Source organism: Podarcis gaigeae, assembly GCF_964106915.1.
Source record: "Podarcis gaigeae genome assembly, chromosome: 8".
Lineage (NCBI taxonomy): Eukaryota > Metazoa > Chordata > Lepidosauria > Squamata > Lacertidae > Podarcis > Podarcis gaigeae.
The window spans coordinates 5,453,638-5,473,003 of NC_139684.1; the positions used below are offsets into that span (position 1 = coordinate 5,453,638).

Sequence of the window (19,366 nt, forward strand, 5' to 3'; positions counted from 1 at the left end):
AGGAGAAGCCACAACAATTGCACTTTCCAACACATTGGCCAAATTGCAAGTTTCTTCCTTAGAATCCAGAGTCTGAGGATCAATTCAGGAGAAGAAGTTTCGGGTTCCTCTCCATCTCTCTTGGAGAAAACAAAGTGGCACGATGGCGTGTTCAGCAACACCGGAGGTCAAAAATATAGCATCCCTTAGCTACTTCCTTTTCAAAAGTTCCCCAAACTTTGCTTTGCTAGGTGAAACACATGTATGTATTTCCCTTCAGAACATAAGAAGAGCCTGCTGGATCCGGCCAATGGCCCATCTAACCCAGTGTTCTGTTCTCACAGTGGCCAACCAGATGCCCCAACGGGAAACCCACAAGCAAGACCTGAGCCCAAGAGTCCTCTTCCCTCCTGCGCTTTTCAGTAACTGGGATTCAGAAGCATCACTCTGCCAACTGTGGAGGCAGAGCAGAGCCATCCTGGCCAGCAGCCCTCAAAAGCCCTCGCCTCCTCCACGAATTGGTCCACTCCTCTTTGAAAGCCATCTAGGTCGGTGGCCATCACTAGTTCCATGGTTGGCCACATAGGGAACGGCAGAAGAGCGCTCCAAGGGGCAACCTCTGCACAAATCACCAACCCAATTGCAATCGCTGCAAAACGGACCTGTTGCTGCTGCTGTATACATTTCTCAAACCGAGATAAGCTAGAGCGAGAAATGCAACAGGAACCTGGAAGAGTCCTTGGGGGTGGGGGTAAAAGTAAGACCTCTTTCTGCTGGCCTGAGATGTGCGCTTTCAAGACCCATCTTATTTTTATGAATGCAAATTGCTTTACATGGTTTTCAACCTGCCCTGGGTGGAAATAATAATAATAATAATAATAATAATAATAATAATAATAATAATAATAATAATAATAATAATACTGATTAAACGGAGGTGGGGGTAAGACAGCTGCTGGCCTTTTGATGCCCCTGAGCTCGTGGGCAGCCTGCCCAAAGCTCCCTCCGGGTCGCCCCCGAGAGCCACTCACTTGTCCAGGATGAAGTAGAGGTCGAAGCCCCCGTAGCAGGCGGCGCCGCCGTCCTCCCGGCTCCTGCCTTGCCCGCCGCAGGCGAGCAGCACCGTCGCGAAGAGCAGAGCGTGCCAGCCCCAGCGCGGGGGGCTCGGCGGCTTGCGGGCAGCCATGGCGGGGCAGGATCCAGCGAGCCCCGGGCCACTTGCGCGCCTCCTCCGCCTCACGCCCTCGCCATGCAGGGCTGCGCGGCGCCCAGACCCCAGGGAACGATCGCGCAAAGAGGGCAAAGAGGGCTGCTCTCCCCGTTTGCAGAAGATGATGCCCTTTCAAAGGCGCTTCTCCTGGCAGCGCGCACAAGGTAGCATCGCCGCCGTCTGCAAGGCGAGAGGCGGCTTCCGGAGGCTTCTCCCCGGGTCTTTCCCTCCGCGCCTTTGCCCCAGATTTCGGAGAATGTGGGAAGGCTCTCCCTCCCCTTCCCCAGGATGGCTGCTCTCCCGGTGGGGGTGGTCCTGCCCCGCCGTCCAGCCCAAAAAGAGCCCCGACGGCGGCATCTAGCGGCCGAGGGCGCGAGAAACGCACAAAGGACGGCGCAGCGCGCAAGATCCTGGCGGGATCCTGCAAACTCTGCTCGACGTGGCCTGGGGGGATCCTGCGGGCAGGATCCGAGCCCAAGAGCCTTCTCCCCTTCCTCCCTTGCTTTCCAGCAGCTGGGACGCCTCCTTTGTTCTCTCTTTTTTTAAAAAAACTTTTTTTTTTTTTAATTCAAAAGCTAGAGAGTTCGAGAAAGACATCTACTTCTGCTTCATTGACAATGCAAAAGCCTTTGACTGTGTCGACCACAGCAAACTATGGCAAGCTCTTAAAGAAATGGGAGTGCCTGATCACCTCATCTGTCTCCTGAGAAATCTCTATGTGGGACAAGAAGCTACAGTTAGAACTGGATATGGAACAACAGGAGTACTTATTTAACTTATATGCAGAAATCATCATGCGAAAGGCTGGGCTGGATGAATCCCAAGCCGGAATTAAGATTGCCGGAAGAAATATCAACAACCTCAGATATGCAGATGACACAACCTTGATGGCAGAAAGTGAGGAGGAATTAAAGAACCTTTTAATGAGGGTGAAAGAGGAGAGCGCAAAATATGGTCTGAAGCTCAACATCAAAAAAACGAAGATCATGGCTACTGGGCCCATCACCTCCTGGCAAATAGAAGGGGAAGAAATGGAGGCAGTGAGAGATTTTAATTTCTTAGGCTCCATGATCCATGATCACTGCAGATAGTGACAGCAGCCACAAAATTAAAAGACGGCTGCTTCTTGGGAGAAAAGCAATGATAAACCTAGAAAGCATATTAAAAAGCAGAGACATCACCTTGCCAACAAAGGTCCGTATAGTTAAAGCTATGGTCTTCCCAGTAGTGATGTATGGAAGTGAGAGCTGGACCATAAAGGCTGATCGCCAAAGAACTGATGCTTTTGAATTCTGGTGCTGGAGGAGACTCAAGAGGAGACTCTTGAGAGTCCCATGGACTGCAAGAAGATCCAACCTCTCCATTCTGAAGGAAATCAGCCCTGAGTGCTCACTGGAAGGACAGATAGTGAAGCTGAGGCTCCAAGACTTTGGCCACCTCATGAGAAGAGAAGACTCCCTGGAAAAGACCCTGATGTTGGGAAAGATGGAGGGCACAAGGAGAAGGGGACGACAGAGGACAGCTGGACAGTGTTCTCAAAGCTACGAACATGAGTTTGACCAAACTGCGGGAGGCAGTGGAAGACAGGAGTGCCTGGCATACTCTGGTCCATGGGGTCACGAAGAGTCGGACACAACTAAACGACTAAACAACAACAACAACAAAACATATTATCCAGAAACATATCCTTATTTCCCCCGCATTCTTCCCCCCCCTCAGAACCCACCCCCGGCTTCCCTCAGTTCCAGTCTTTGATTTCTCTAAGAATGCTGTTTTCTGCATGTTAAACAGTTGTATAGATCCTCAAACTCTTTAGCTGATTATCATCAATAAAAAGGGGAGGGGAGAAACCTTGATCATGAAGGAGGTTTTCCCAGGGTGAGGCTCATCCATTGCCTCCTTTATTCTCTTATAAAAACAAGGGAGCCCACCTGGTGCTGGAACTGAGTTCCAGCTTGGGGGGGGGGGGGCCTGGCTAGTAGCCACAAACAGACCTCTCCTCCATTTATTTGTCGAATCCCCTTTTAAACTAAAGCCATTCAGGTTGGTGGCCATGCCTGCCTCCCTCCCACAGTTTAACAATGCCATTCCACAGTTTAACAATGCCGTTCAGGAGCTCACCAAGTTAGTGGCTAAATATCTCTATTTGGTTTTTTGTCATCGAAATACACTGCAGACGTCTGATCTCCCTGGAGACCTAGAGATGTGATGATAGACTGCTCGGCCTCCTTTCTTTTAGCAAATGTTTTGTGCCACTGGGGAAGTGGTAATTCTGTATTGATTTGTTTTGGATGTTTGTATGTGATGCCAATAAAAGGTTTAATGATGTGGGACGTGGGTGGCGCTTTGGGTTAAACCACAGAGCCTAGCACTAGCTGATCAGAAGGTCGGCGGTTTGAATCCCCGCGACAGGGTGAGCTCCCGTTGCTCGATCCCTGCTCCTGCCAACCTAGCAGTTCGAAAGCACCTCAAAGTGCAAGTAGATAAATAGGTACCACTCCGGTGGGAAGGCAAACGGTGTTTCCGTGCACTGCTCTGGTACGCAAGAAGCGGTTTAGTCATACTGGCCACATGACCTGGAAGCTGTACGCCAGCTCCCTCAGCCAGTAAAGCGAGATGAGCACCGCAACCCCAGAGTCAGCCACAACTGGACCTAATGGTCAGGGGTCTCTTTACCTTTACCTATGTGATGTCAATAAAAGGTTTGATGATGTTGATGAACAATGCCGTTAAGAAGGACTTTCTTGCACCAAAGCTGAGGGTCAGTGCTGCCTGCTTTTCTCCTCCATGTGTGGAATCCAGGGGGGGGGGGGGCTGTCTTTTTTTTTTTTTTTTTAACAAGCCTGTGTTTCCTTACTTTGCAAAATTCGCCCTGCTGCAAAATTCGTTCTCAGTGATTATACCAGCCTTCTCAGAAGGCGGGCTTTGGGTGTAATCTGCTCCCAGGCTTTTAAAGGAGCGAAGGAGCACGAGCCTGGTTTCAAAACGAAAACAAAACCCAACCCCACGCCGCCACCCCCGACATTTCTTGGATGCTCCTTTCGGGCCTCAGTGGCGCCTGCTGGAAATTGGGGAAGCGGGAAGAACTTCACAGGCACCGAATCTGGAAAGCTGAACAAGATTCAGCCCCAGGGAGCTCAAGGGCGACACCCAGTGGCTCAAGTGAAATTTGTACCCATCACAGCTGACTGTGTGCACGTGTGTATCTGACATAAACATTGTCTATTGTATTATCATGGGCATAGTCAGGGGGTGCGGGGGGGACAGCTGCCCCCCCCCAGTCAGGTAAATAAATAATAAACACTTAACTGAGCGATTGCCTCGCACATAACTTGCTTCTGCACCCCCTAACATAAAACCTGCCCCCCACCCCATAAGAAAATAATTATCAAGCAAAATGGGAAGCAAATATGCTTACTCAAAAACCATTAGAGAAATGAGTTTGGATCTGGAAAAATGTTGCTAATGAACCCCTTGGTTGGATTTTTATGTACAGTGGTACCTCGGGATGCGAACGGGATCCGTTCCGGAGCCCCGTTTGCATCCTGAAGTGAACGCAACCCACGTACGTGCGTCTGTGCGTGAACGGGTCACATTTTGCCATTCCGCGCATGCATGTGATATCATTTTGACCGTCTGTGCATGCGCGTGCGGCGAAATCCAGAAGTAACACGCTCTGTTACTTCTGGGTCGCCGCGGAGCACAACCCGAAAATACTTAACTTGAAGCACATTTATCCCGAGGTATGACTGTACTTTTTAATAAGATTGTGGCTCTGTGCAGAGATGCAAAAGAAGAGGACTGGGTCTGAAAACTTGTGGGTGGGTATGGTGCATGATGTGAGGCCCTGTGATCCATTTGTTGCTTATGTGGTGCAGAAATTAAGCCTGGGTGCCTTCACTGGAAATTTTCTGTGCATCTTGGTTTCATGAATGGAGCTGTAGGTGCCTTAACTCTTCTCTTAATGAAATGTGGAGTTTTAAAAATCCTAAACAGAAAACTAACATCTCAGGATTGAAGCCTGGGCTGGAACACTTCTTCTCCCAGAGCCACTAGCTTTCTGTGTGCAGGGGGGAAAATGAATAGAAATGATGAGGATGAAAGACCAGCAGGGCCGTCTTTAGCAGATGCGGCGCTGGGGTGCAAATATCCCCTCAGCATCCCCAAATTACCACGGATGGGGGGGGGCAAAGCTGCGCACTGCCAGCCACTCTCCCCCATGCCACTGCGGGAGAGCAATCCCCACAGAGGCTTGGGAGGGAAGCTGTGCGCCCACCAGCCATATAGTTAGCGGGTGTCACGGTCTGGTTCACGGGTGATCTAATTCCTGGCTGGGGACGTCTGGACTGGGGGCAAGATGGTGGGGTGGCAGCAGGAATGGGAGTCCAGAAGCCAGGAGTCAGAAAGCCAAGAGTCAGAGGGTCAGAGAGCCAAGGGTCAAGAAGCCAAGGGTCCGAGGGTCAGGAAGCAAGGAGTCATGAAGTTAAGGGTCCGAGGGTCAAGAAGCAAGGAGTCATGAAGTTAAAGGCCCAAGGGTCAGGAAGCAAGGAGTCACGAAGTCAGGGGTCCAAGGATCAAGAAGCAAGGAGTCATGAAGTCAGGGGTCCAAGGATCAAGAAGCAAGGAGTCATGAAGTCAGGGGTCCAAGGATCAAGAAGCAAGGAGTCACGAAGTCAGGGGTCCGAGGATCAAGAAGCAAGGAGTCGCAAAGTCAGGGTTTGAGGATCAAGAAGCAAGGAGTCGCAAAGTCAGGGTTTGAGGATCAAGAAGCAAGGAGTCGCAAAGTCAGGGTTTGAGGATCAAGAAGCAAGGAGTCACGATGTCAAGGGTCCAAGGATCAAGAAGCAAGGAGTCAAACGCAGTGAGGCAGGGAACGTGTTGCTGTGGCAAAGAGCCGAAGGGAAAATGCTGACCTTATATCCCTTCCTGGCTCTTGCCACCAGGTGCTGTGAGTTACCAGTCGGCCTCACCTATGGGGCAAGAGCATTGCCTCTTCAGAACAAACTTAGGAAGTCCCCAGTCCTGCAGAGTCCTATTGGTCTCAGGGCCGTCTCTTGCATGCACACCTGACAGCGGGGGCGCAGCTTCCATCCTAAGCCAGTGTGGTCTAGTGGTTAAGAGCAGTAGTCTCGTAATCTGGTGAACCGGGTTTGATTCCCTGCTCCTCCACATGCAGCTGCTGGGTGACCTTGGGCCAGTCACACTTCTCTGAAGTCTCTCAGCCCCACTCACCTCACAGAGTGTTTGTTGTGGGGGAGGAAGGGAAAGGAGAATGTTAGCCGCTTTGAGACTCCTGAAGGGGAGTGAAAGGCGGGATATCAAATCCAAACTCTTCTTCTTCTTCTAAGCCTCTGCAGGGATCGCTCTCCCGCGAAGACTTGGGAGGAAGCTGCATGCCAGCCAGCCATATGGTTGACGGGGAGCAGCTGGCGGGCATGCAGGAAGGAAAGGGGAGGCCGCTGGCAAAGCCGCGCAGCTCCCCCACTCGCTGGGGCGCCCCTGAGAGGCTGGCGCCCTGGCGCAACACACCACTAAGCCCTATGGGGAAGTCGGCTCTGAAGACTAGTGATTTGTTCCCCATTTCCCATTTCAAGTCACTGGTCTTTGCTAGTATATGATGAGTTAAAGAAAATGTTTAAAAATACTTTTGTTAAAAAAAACCAGAAACCTTTTTAATTGGGTATGGTGAGTGAAGAGATACCAAGGGAAGATTGAAGACTGTTTATGTATGCAACGACTGCGGCAAGAATTCTTTCAGCCAAAAAATGGAAACAACAAAAGTACTAATGAAAGAAGAGTGGCAGATGAAGATGATGGACTTTGCAGAACTGGCAAAGCTGACAGGAAAAATCCAAAACCAGCACAATCAAGTGTTCCATAAGGACTGGAGTAAATTTGGAGGGTTGTCCAAAGACTTGGAAAGATAAATTTTCTATCCTTCTATATTTATTTAAACTTTGAGTCATTCTGTAATGAGAGTAATTAGAATTGGAAAACGTAAAAACTGCAATGATATAAAGGTTAATTTTGAAAGCCATGAGGCGGGAAAGAAGGAAGTTGACGGGTGGCATAGTGGATAATGATGTGAATATATAATATTAAATGGAAAACAAATAAAATTTGTGTGTGTGTGTGTGTGTGTGTGTGTGTGTGTATGAAAGACCAGTGACTTGTCTAAGGTTCCACCATAATTCTGCAGCTGAAGTTGGATTTGAAAAGTTTTGGACTTTCTGGTTTTTATTTCACAGTCTGGGTAGCAATATGGTCACAGCGCTTTGCTTGCAGAAGGGTTCCAGGACCTTCCTGATGGCATCTCTAGGTAGTAGTGGTAGTAGCACTGAGAGCCAGTGTAGCATAGATTCAAGGTGCAAGAAAGGAGACTCTGACTAAACATCAGGAAGATCTTCCTGACGGTAAGAGCTGTTCAACTGTGGAACAGACTCCTTTGGAAAGGGGTGGGTTCTCCTTCCTCAGAGGTTTTTAAGCAGAGTTTGGATGGCCATCTGTCATGGATGCATCAGCTGAGATTCCTGCATTGCAGGGGGTTGGGCTAGATGACCCCTGGGTCCCTTCCAACCCTACAATTCTATGATTCTATGGGGCTTTGGTGAGGGGGGGATCTTTACACTGCTGCATACACTGCCATGGATTTTTAAATTATTTTATTTAAGTTATAGATTTTATTTTCTTTTTGACGGCCCCTGCAGGAACCAGTCCTCAAATGAAATTAGAGAGCAATTGTTGGGAGGTCATCAGGCCTTGACCTCCTGTGTCCTTCCCAACCCAGCCTTGGGACTTGAAACAGGCCCTGGCAGCTGGCAAGGCGACGGGATGGCCATTGTCTTGGTGGGCAGGTCACAAGTTGTGTTGGCCTGGAGCAGATGTTGGTGCTGATCCTGGCTAGAAGAGGGAGATGCCGCCACACAAGTCGATGTCCAGAATGAGCAGATTGACGCCTGCGCAGCCCTTGCCTTCAACCAAGGGGCGGGGCCCTGAAAAGGAAAAGGAAGTTTTCCATTGTTACTTTTTACACACTTTTTATGGAGAGCCAAGCAGGAGTCTTGAAACACTCTCTCAGAAATGAAATAATCTGTACTTCCAAACATGCGTGAGAATTATTATTATTATTATTATTATTATTATTATTATTATTATTATTATTATTAATTTATACCCCGCCCATCTGGCTGAGTTTCCCCAGCCACTGTGGGCGGCAGTGGCGTAGCGTGGGGGTGCAGGGGGAGCCAGCCGCACCGGGCGCAACATCTGGGGGTTAGGGTTAGGGGGCGCAAATCCACAGGTTAGGGGGCACAAATTACTTGCCTTGCCCCGGGTGCTGACAACCCACGCTACGCCACTGCTGGGCGGCTCTCAGTTGAGTGTTAAAAACAATACAGCTTTAAATATTAAAAACTTCCCTAAATAGGGCTGCCTTCAGATGTCTTTTAAAGATAAGATAGCTGCTTATTTCCTTCACATCTGAAGGGCGGGTGCCACTACCGAGAAGGCCCTCTGCCTGATTCCCTGTAACTTGGCTTTTTGCAGTGAGGTAACCGCCACAAGGCCCTTGGTGCTGGATCTCAGTGTCCAGGCTGAATGATGGGGGTGGAGATGCTCTTTCAGGAATACAGGACTGAGGCCATTTACACAGAGAGAGCCTGCTGGATCAGTTTGCATCCTGTTCTCACAGTGGCCAGCCAGATATAGTACATAAATGGGAAACTCGCAAACGTGACCCGTGTGACATAACCAACATGCTCAAGTCTAATCAATGCATGAATGGGTTAATGTCATAGAGTAAGCTGGCCTGCCAGGCTTAGCTAGGCGGTCATTCCTCCTCACCTTGGGGGTGGGAGGCTTATCAAGCTCTTTGTTCTTTCACTTTCCCACCATTTCTTCCACCGTGTGAACCCTACTGGTAAGGAGTTCTGAACGGGTTGTTCCAAGCTCAGACCCTGTGGCTTCAGCAAGCCATCTTTATGTTTCTATACAAATAATTTAGGAACATTCACCACATTGGAACCTAAATTTACTGCCTGTGTTTTCTAACTGCTATATGAAAAAGCACATGAACCTGACGTTTGAAGAGTCTGTAAGTAAACCTTTCTTAACCAAATGTGTGGTCTCTTTCTGTGCTAGGGAAGTGGGGAACTTTGGAAGCAACTTAGAAGAGGGTATTTTAAAGGTCTAACAGACTATATTTCAGCACTTTACTTTGCTACATATTTTGCGATTTTAACTCTCTGCTGGATTTCTGTCACCAAAGAGTACTTGTCACAAATCTGTATCTTGGCATCCAGGGAAGTCATCTAAACCTATACAGTGGTACCTCTGGTTACGTACTTAATTCGTTCTGGAGGTCCGTTCTTAACCCGAAACTGTTCTTAACCGGAGGTGCCACTTTAGCTAATGGGGCCTCCCGCTGCCACTGCGCAATTTCAGTTCTCATCCTGAAGCAAAGTTCTTAACCCGAGGTACTATTTCTGGGTTAGTGGAATCTGTAACCTGAGATACCACTGTAATTTATTTTTTAAAACACCAAAACCAAATGCAGGAGCAACTCTACTCTCCTGTGGTTTCCTGCAGAGGCAGACTTTGGTCTTTAAGATTTCAGCAGTGCCCTGAGTGAGGCAAAAATTCACACACACCCCACACACCTTGCCTTCTGTTCTGCTCAATTCACTACGTCATAGTTGCAGCCCCCTATGGCACCCCCCAGGTTCAGCGCCCAGTGCAAGGGAACCAGTCGCACTGCCCTAAATGTGCCTCTGTTCCTAGCAAGTGGGATTCAGAACCATTGCCACCACCAACCATGGAGGAAGAGCGTAATCACTGTGGTTAGTAGCTACTGATAACCCCCTTGTCCATCATCCCTGTAATGCTGTTCTGATGGGACAGAGTTCTGATGGGACAGCACACCCTAGGTCAGGCTTCCTCAACCTCAGCCCTCCAGATGATTCAAGGCTACAATTCCCATCATCCCTGGCCACTGGTCCTGCTGGCTAGGGTCCATGGGAGTTGTAGGCAAAAAACATCTGGAGGGCCGAGGTTGAGGAAGCCTGCCGTAGGTTTTTATGAAGGGGGCTCCTTCGCAACATGCTGCCTGCCGTCAGTACAATGGGATTGATGTTTCCTTTGCCAATTTAGTCCCATTGCATGCCGTGTTTTAATCTGATTTTAAGCTGTGTTTCAGGCAGTTGCTGGATTTTATGTTTTTAATGTATTATATACTTTGATGTTAGCTGCCCTGAGACCAGTTTGGCTGAAGAGGGTGGAATATAAAAATTATTATTATTATTATTATTATTATTATTATTATTATTATTATTACAGTCATACCTCATGTTGCGTCCGCTTCAGGTTGTGTTTTTTCGGGTTGCGGACTGCCAAAACCTGGAAGTACCGGAACGGGTTACTTCTGGGTTTCGGCAGCTGTGCATGCGCAGAAGTGCCAAATCGCAGCCCACGCATGCTCAGACGCGCAGACACAGGTTGCGAACACTGCGGGTTGTGAATGTGCATCCTGCATGGATCACGTTTGCAACCCGAGCGTCCACTGTATTGTTGTTGTTGTTGTTGTTATTTATTATGTGTGGAAAATGGCAGACTTGTCATCAGTTCATTTAGGGCTTCCGCCCTTCCCTCCCTCACATTCAGTTCCCTCTCCCCCCCTTCCAGACTAGGTGACTGTCGCTGCCCAGGCTGAATGACATAGTTAAACTGTGGAACTTCCTCCCACCAACCTAGGAGGCTTTAAAAGAGGGTGAGACCAATGAAGTTACCAATGTAACGCAAAGATCTCCTCAACGCATCACTACAGAAGCCGTTAAAACGTGTGGTCATCCCTTTAAAATGTTATGAAATTCTGGCCCAACTCACTTTGGAACTCGGTAGCCCAGTAAGTAGTCATGCCTCCGCAAATGGCTTGGGCGGGAGCACCATAGTCAGCAATGTTTGTGACCACCTTGCGAGAAATCCCATAGCTTCTGTGAAGGGTGTTCAAGGGATGCCCCTGGGAACAAAAACAAAAGGACAGATCCATTCATGCCTAGGTCCAGGGGTGCCAACTTGAATGAAGTACAACAACTTAGAAAGAGTAAAAATTTTGAGGTCAAAGGAAGTCAGTCAATATGTATATGTATGTAATGATTAGATTAGAATGATGATATGGATTTATTTGTAGATGTGTGGGGTTTTTCCCCTCTTGTGTTTTTCTTCTTGTTTGTACTGCTTTATTTTGGATTCAATGTTTGTAATTTTTGTTGTAATTTTGCATTGAAAATAAAAAAAATTAAAAATAAAAAATAAAAAAGTATCGGGGGGCAGGTAATGAGAGAGTCTGTTTGTGTGTGTTATTCCACAGCACTTAGCTGCGGTGCTTTGCTTTCATATCAGTAGTTTTAATGCTAGAAAGCCTGAGAATGGTTAAGAGATGGTACAGTTTCTAGCATTCTGTTTGCAAGTAGGCTACCTTGGGCGCTCACAGGGGAAAGCTGGGATTAAAAAATTGGTACGTTCGTATTGTTATATTCAATGAAATAAAATAATTAAAATTGAGGGAAGACAATGTTACGACCCCCACCCCCCAATAATAATACTATTATGGGATTGTGAATGGAACCTTCCAAATCGGCCACAGTGTGTGTATGTTTATTTTTAATCCATTTGCATTTTCCTCCTCTCTCTCTCTCATTCTCTTTCTTCTTGTCTGTTATTGAAGTATGTTCTCTTTTTTAAATCAATCAATTGGTAAATAGAAGTTTTTTAAGTTTTTAAAAAATGTTTTCTCTTTCACTGCAGGTTTTTAAGCAGAGATTGGCTGGCCACCTGTCCGATACTTTTGCTCTGGTTCCTGCATTGCAAGGTGTGGGGCTAGGTGATCTGTGATTCTATTATTCCTCCCAATGATTTCTGTCCCGCATATTCCTTCACTGGAGGGGGCGGGGCACCATTTGGATTGCCCCACATATTTGGGGACCAGCCCCAGTTTTGTATCTCCGCCTTGACGTACCTCGTGCATCATGCTCTCGAGATTTGAGATACTTGGAAAGCTTTGCCGATTCATCCTGGACATGACACATAGCCTCCTGAAAGGCATGTGATAGATGACAACCCCCTGGGAGACACAACGGCAAATATATGTTACGCGAGACATGGCCCCGGGAAAGTTCAAAATCAAAGAATAAAATGAGGACTCAGTACAGTACTGAAAACCCACAACCCCATAAGAGAGAGCCAGTGCCAGCCCCACAAGCACCAGTGTGGAATAATAATAATAATAATAATAATAATAATAATAATTTATTTATATCCCGCCCTCCCCAGCTGAAGCCGGACTCAGAGCAGCTAACAACAGTAAAAGTAACACAGTTTACATAAAATCAATCAATTAATTAAAATGCATTCTAAAATCAATTCAAAATCAAATTAATGGCAACCACTTGGCTAGAGTTCTGTGAGGATTACCAAAGGAGGGGGTCAGACCGTGCCTTGGCCAAAGGCCTGGTGGAACAGCTTTGTCTTGCAAGCCCTGCGGAAAGATGTCAAGTCCTGCAGGGCCATAGTCTCTTGTGACAGAGCGTTCCACCAAGTCGGGGCAACAGCCGAAGAAGCCCTGGCTCTGGTTGAGGCCAGCCTAACCTCTCTGTGGCCCGAGATCTCCAAGATGTTTTTGTTTGAAGACCATAAGGTCCTCCGTGGGACATACCAAGAGAGGCAGTCCCATAGGTATGAGGGTCCCAGGCCATAGAGGGCTTTAAAGGTCAAAACCAGCACCTTAAACCTGGTCCTGTACTCCACCAGGAGCCAGTGCAGCTGGTATAGCACCGGGTGAATGATCCTTTGCCGAGGACCCCGTAAGGAGTCTCGCCATTGCATTCTGCACCCGCTGGAGTTTCTGGGTCAGTCTCAAGGGCAGCCCCACATTGAGCGAGCTACAATAATCCAGTCTGGAGGTGACCGCCGTGTGGATCACAGTGGCTGGGTCAGGGTTAGAGTGTTGGCCCAGGACCTGCAAGAGTCCAGGGTTTGAATCCCTACTTGGCCATGAAGCTCCCTGGGTGACCTTGGGCCAGTGACTGCCTCTCAGCCTAACCTACCTCACAGGGGTGTTGGGGGGAGTAAATGAGGAGGGGGAGAACCTTCGATTCCTTGGAGGAAAAGGTGGGATATGAACGCAATGAAATAAAATAAGATAATAATAAAATAAGTGGTAGACACCGGTTTAGGCGGGGTGTATAACATAGCTTCTGACTGCACCCCTCCCCAGTGGGAGAACCATCTTTTCCTTCATCTGAGGCAGCAAAATACATCCCTTTCAGGAGAGTTTAACAGGTTTGCCTAGCTGCTGCGGCGAGATCCCACCCCAGGGAGTATCCAGCACAGAGTGAACAGCTTTGCGGCTGAAAGGCTTGCTTTGAAACTTACGCTGTTGTAGTCCACAATGGCGTTGGTGGAATGCCTTCCAGAGTAAATGTTGAAGGCAGCGACGTTGGTGTTGTGGTTGATGTTGACTGTTTGGTACACGGTTCCTCCATCGTTTCCCTTGTTTATGAGCTGGATAGCCTAGAGACAGAGATCCACCGTCAGACTCCTACAAGGCACTTTGGGGAGACCAGCAAACAAGATCACGTGGTCCAGCCAGGAGGACTGCGGCTGCAGTGGAAAGCAAGCAGGTCTGATTCACAGGGCACAAATGAACACTTACTGTCAGGCCATTGGGCCATGTAGCCTGGGAGCAGCTCTCCTAGGCTGAAGGAAGCCCTGTTTAATATTTGAAGCTTTTAATATTTGATGTATTATGGTATTTTAATATTTTGTTGGAAGCCGCCCGGGGTGGCTGGGGTAGCCCAGCCAGATGAGTGGGGTATAAAGAATAAATTATTATTATTATTATTATTATTATTATTATTATTATTATTATTATTATCTGCTTAACTGGAGATGGCCAGGGACTGAACTTTCGACAGCCTTTCCTAGACTGGTGCCTCCCCCTGTGAAATATACTCGGACTGCATTCTGAATCCTATTGTTCTAGGACCAATCAGACTGCTGCATTTTGGATCCTATTCAACTCAGTACATAGCACCCTGCCACCCAGATATTTTGGACGACAATTCCCATCACCTGAGCCAGCATGACTGTAGGATGCTGCAGTGAATCAGAGATGCAGTCCAGAACATCCCTGGGGGAGAATATTCTTCGGTCAGGGAGTTGTAACAGAACAGCCCTGGTCACCTGATCTTTGACATCATTCCAGGCATCCTTACAGATTCCTGGAAGTAAGTGGATCATTTACCGCCAGCTGGTAAATTCACCGCTGATCTGAGATCCGACCTCATCCCAGGGACTTCCTAACTCATACGATAGGTTTTGACCAACCGATCTGTCTCAGGCATGTCTTGCAAATGGAGTCACATGGCTTCTGGACAAGACTGAGTCCCATTCCTGAAGACTGGGGAAGGTTGTGGAGGAAAGGGATCAAGTTCACTGCATGTACCGTGTTAAAGGAAAATGTCATGAAAATGATGTATAGATGGTACTTAACTCCTGTAAAATTAGCAAAGATTTACCATAAGAGTGATAATTTATGTTGGAAATGTAAAGAAAAAGAAGGTACTTTTTATCATATGTGGTGGACCTGTCCCAAGGTGAAAGACCTCTGGGAGAAGATTTATAATGAACTGAAAAAAGTGTTGAAATATACATTTATTAAGAAACCAGAGGCCTTTCTTCTTGGAATAATAGGTCTGGAATTGCCCAAGAAAGATATTAGATTGTTTTTGTATGCCACAACTGCTGCTAGAATTTTGCTGGCTAAAAACTGGAAAATACAAGAAGTGCCAACAGTGGAGGAATGGCAGATGAAGATGATGGATTTTTGGGAGCCTCCCGACCTAACCGGAAGAGTCCGTGACCAGAAGGAGGAGGAGCACCAGGAGGAATGGAAGAAATTTAAAGACGATTTAGTTAAATATGCTAAGATAATCTAAATAGAAATACTTGCAAATACCAGATTGGCCTAGGATTTAAATATGTGATGTTACAGAATAATATGTTTAAAGATAAAATGAAAAGAAAGAAAGATGTTAATTGACTAAGTAAATTTTATGTGAAAATAGTTTTGGAAAACTGTTACAATGATATACATAGAAACTCAGCCAGGGGGATTCGAGGAAGTCATCCAACAATGTTAACAAAAGTGGAAATATTACAGTTAAGATTTTTGTTTCTTTGTTTGTTTGTCTGTTTGTTATAAATTTGGAAAATTAATAAAAAAAAAAATTGAAAAAAAGGCTGAGTCCCATTTCTCCCCTTTTTTTAACTTAAGTTTGTTGTGGCAAAACAAAACAAATTTCCTTCCAGTAGCACCTTAAAGACCAACTAAGTTATTTCTTGGTATGAGCTTTCGTGTGCATGCACACTTCTTCAGATACACTGAAACAGAAGTTTCCAGACCCTTCTATATAGTGAGAAGGTGGGGAGGGGTATTACTCAGAAGGGTGGTGGGAATGGGTGATTGGCAGATAGCTGTGATGAGCCTGTTGGCAACTCTTAACGACTGCAATAGGTCTTACAGGAAAAAGCAAGGGGTGAGAAGGTGAAAAATGGCTTTGTCATGTATAATGAGATAAGAATCCAAGGTCTTTGTTCAGACCAGGTGTCTCCATGGTTTTAAGTTTGGTGATAGGTTGCAATTCAGCAGCTTCTCTTTCCAGTCTATTTCTGAAATTCCTTTGTAGTAAAACAGCTACTTTGAGATCTTGTATAGAATGTCCTGGGAGATTGAAGTGTTCTCCTACTGGTTTCTCTGTCTTGTGATTCCTTTGTTGTGGCATTTGGTCTATCTATCTATCTATCTATCTATCTATCTATCTATCTATATCTATCTATCTATCTATCTATCTATCTATCTATCTATCTATCTATCTAATCTATCTATCTATCATCTATCTATCTATCTATCTATCTATCTATCTATCTATCTATCTATCTATCTATCTATCATCTATCTATCTATCTATCTATCTATCTATCTATCTATCTCTATCCATCTATCATCTATCTATCTATCTATCTATCTATCTATCTATCTATCTATCTATCTATCTAATCTATCTATCTATCATCTATCTATCTATCTATCTATCTATCTATCTATCTATCTATCTATCTATCATCTATCTATTTATTTCATAAAATGTGTAACACTGCTGATCGTAAAAATGCGCAAACACACATAAAACCTCAAGAGAGGTTTACCGAAAATGATAAAGCAATAAAATTATCCCTAAGATAAATTGGGAGCAAGAATTTAAGACATTCAAGCATTTAAAATAACAATTGACTAAAAACAGATTAAAACAAGCCACTTGTGCATGCAGAGGTTAGCAGCAGGAGAGGTTTCGGGGCAGGAAGGCAGAAATGGGAGCAAAGTTGGCTACTTACGTTGCTTGCAATCGCTGAGTGAATAAGCAGTCCCAGGAGGCTGGCAAGAAGAATCTGCAGAGCAGAAGGAAAATGAGAGGGTCAAATTTTAAATTGCCAAGTACACATTTCCTTTGTCTGTGAAAGACCAGCTTGAATAGAACACTGATGTTTATGTTGTAAACCACCCTGTGATCTTTGCATGAAGGATGGTATATTAATAATAATAATAATAATAATAATAATAATAATAATAATAATAATGTGTTGAACATTTTTAAAAAAAGCATTTCGTTTAAAATTAATTCAAGGATTTTTGTGCAGTGTGGTGAGATTTTATATAATATGCTAATGATAATAATTCCACTTGATTCCAGAAGTAAATAGAAACGTTTGGCTATCGCAAAAATATAAGAGGTTATCGTCCTGTTTGTGGATAGGACTGTCTTCCACTGTCTTTTTACTTGAACCTTGTACTCCTGAGGATAAATGGCATAATAAAAGGCAAAGGTACCCCTGCCCGTCTGGGGTGGCGTGCTCATCTTCCTCTATAGGCTGAGGGAGCCGGCGTTTGTCTGCAGACAGCTTCTGGGTCAGGTGGCCAGCATGACTAAGCCACTTCTGGTGAACCAGAGCAGCGCACAGAAATGCCATTTACCTTCCTGCCAGAGCGATACCTATTTATCTACTTGCACTTTGACGTGCTTTTGAACTGCTAGGTGGGCAGGAGCTGGGACTGAGCAACGGGAGCTCACGCCGTCACGGGGATTTGAACCGCCGACCTTCTGAGCGGCAAGCCCTAGGCACTGAGGTTTTACCCACAGCACCACCCATGTCCCAAAATGGCATAATACCAGTTTATTAATATCACCAGAATGCCTACAGTGAAAAAAATAATATTTATAATAAAAAATAATAAAAAATCAAAATTACATCTATTTCTTGGTACTGTAAACGGGCCATTCTTCCATTAGCTATTGCTTATACAAGTTATGCTGGTTGAATATGTATTTTGCTATTTTTAAAACTAATAAAAATATTTTAAAAACTAAAACCTTACTACTACCACTACTAATGTTTGCAAATGAATCTATTTTGCAATGGCAAGGGGAGTTCTGTATCTCCATTGCTCCTCTTATTTCATGAAACAATGTAAAAGGCCAGCTGATTCAGATCAAATCCAGAATATCTTTGGGGTTTTTTAAAAAATATATATCCAGAATGAGACCAGCAACCAAAATCTGGTTCCATAGCGTAATGTTTTTCAAGCCTGCGTATCCTCCAACGAAAATAGGGACGTCCTAAGGAAAAGCGGGACATTCCAGGGTCAAATCAGAAACCAGGACGGCTTCTGTAAATCTGGTACTGTCCCTGGCGAATCGGACACTTGAAGGATCTGGGTCTGCAGGGATTCCTAAAAATGAAGGCTGCCTTGGACCAGACTATCAGCATTTCCTGGACAAAATGCACTTTTGCTGTTGCCTTGTAATGGAAATGATCAGGGATTTGGTTATTTGAGGAGACCCAAAAAGTGATGTTTTGAATTATGGTGCTGGTTTTGAATTCTGGTGCTGGAGGAGACTCTTGAGAGTCCCATGGACTGCAAGAAGATCAAACCTCTCCATTCCTAAGGAAATCAGCCCTGAGTGCTCACTGGAAGGACAGATCATGAAGCTGAGGCTCCAATACTTTGGCCACCTCATGAGAAGAGAAGACTCCCGGAAAAGACCCTGATGTTGGGAAAGATGGAGGGCACAAGGAGAAGGGGACGACGGAGGACGAGATGGTTGGACAGTGTTCTCGAAGCTACCAGCATGAGTTTGACCAAAGTGCGGGAGGCAGTGGAAGACAGGAGTGCCTGGCGTGCTCTGGTCCAGGGGGTCACGAAGAGACGGACACGACTAAACGACTAAAGAACAACAACAACAAGGAAAAGTAGGACATTCCAGGGTCAAATCAGATACCAGGACGGCTTCTGTAAATCTGGGACTGTCCCTGGCAAATCGCGACATGTGGAGGGTCTGAGTCTGCAGGGATTCCTAAAAATGAAGGCTGTCTTGGGCCAGACATTCAGCATTTCCCAGACAAAATGCACTTTTGCTGTTGCCTTGTAGTGGAAATGATCAGAGATTTGGTTTATTTGAGGAGACCCAAGAAGTGATGACCTTCGCAGGTACCAAAAGACATTTTAAAAACCCAGCTGGTGAATAGGGGCAGTTGGAGCCCACAAGTCTTAGGGTTCCACCTCCTTGAAAAAACCTAGAACCCCTACGGACTACACCTGCTTCCATCACACACCTGTGAGCAACTGAGTCTTCAGCTAATTTGGCCTGATCTCTGAGCACCTGGTGACAACTTTGTCCCTAGTGAGAGCAAAGCCCAAGAGATGGACATCTGTACTTCATCCTTGAGATTGAAACTGAGGAAGGTACTCACAAGTGTCTTCATGGTTGTGGCTCCAAACTGGAATCCAGCCCAAGATGGGTAAGGAGCAAGGAATCGCCAGAGCTTATATAGCTTGAGAATTATGGTATGCAAATACACATCACTCTAATCAAACATTTATTTTTCTCATTTGGGCTTTATGGGAAGCTCGAGAGAAAGCTAAATATTTTTTGTTACATATTTACATACGAGGCTGAGTATCCTCTCTAAGTAAAGTGTCCTGCGGCAGGGTGACTGATGGCCATTTCTTTGCAGTGATTTCTTCACTCTTTTCTCTTGATTCCGACCAGTGTAAATGTAAGATTG

At 45.9% G+C, this 19,366-nt stretch overlaps 2 protein-coding genes and 1 long non-coding RNA gene across 6 annotated transcripts in view; all 3 read right to left on the reverse strand.

The window, feature by feature from the left end:
• ANTXR1 (ANTXR cell adhesion molecule 1) overlaps positions 1–1,576 on the reverse strand; it is a 268,335-nt gene extending 266,759 nt beyond the window's left edge. For all 4 annotated transcript variants that reach the window (XR_014567574.1, XR_014567575.1, XR_014567576.1 and 1 more), the window contains exon 1: positions 1,011–1,576. Coding sequence is in view for 1 of the 4 variants with exons in the window: in XM_083753288.1 (XP_083609414.1) it covers positions 1,011–1,165 (155 nt within the window). In the remaining 3 variants the exon portion in view is untranslated. The remainder of the gene's footprint in view (positions 1–1,010) is intronic.
• Positions 1–19,366, reverse strand: part of LOC310851268 — a 204,054-nt gene that overhangs the window by 181,175 nt on the left and 3,513 nt on the right. The window lies entirely within an intron of this gene.
• LOC310851215 (gastrokine-1-like) lies at positions 7,835–19,095 on the reverse strand. The gene is made up of 6 exons (XM_083753471.1): positions 19,052–19,095; positions 16,637–16,690; positions 13,616–13,753; positions 12,201–12,305; positions 11,069–11,201; positions 7,835–8,181 (listed from the first exon to the last, which is right to left on the reverse strand). The coding sequence occupies exons 1-6, from the start codon at positions 19,061–19,063 to the stop codon at positions 8,090–8,092; spliced, it is 534 nt and encodes a 177-aa protein (XP_083609597.1). The 5' UTR covers positions 19,064–19,095; the 3' UTR covers positions 7,835–8,089.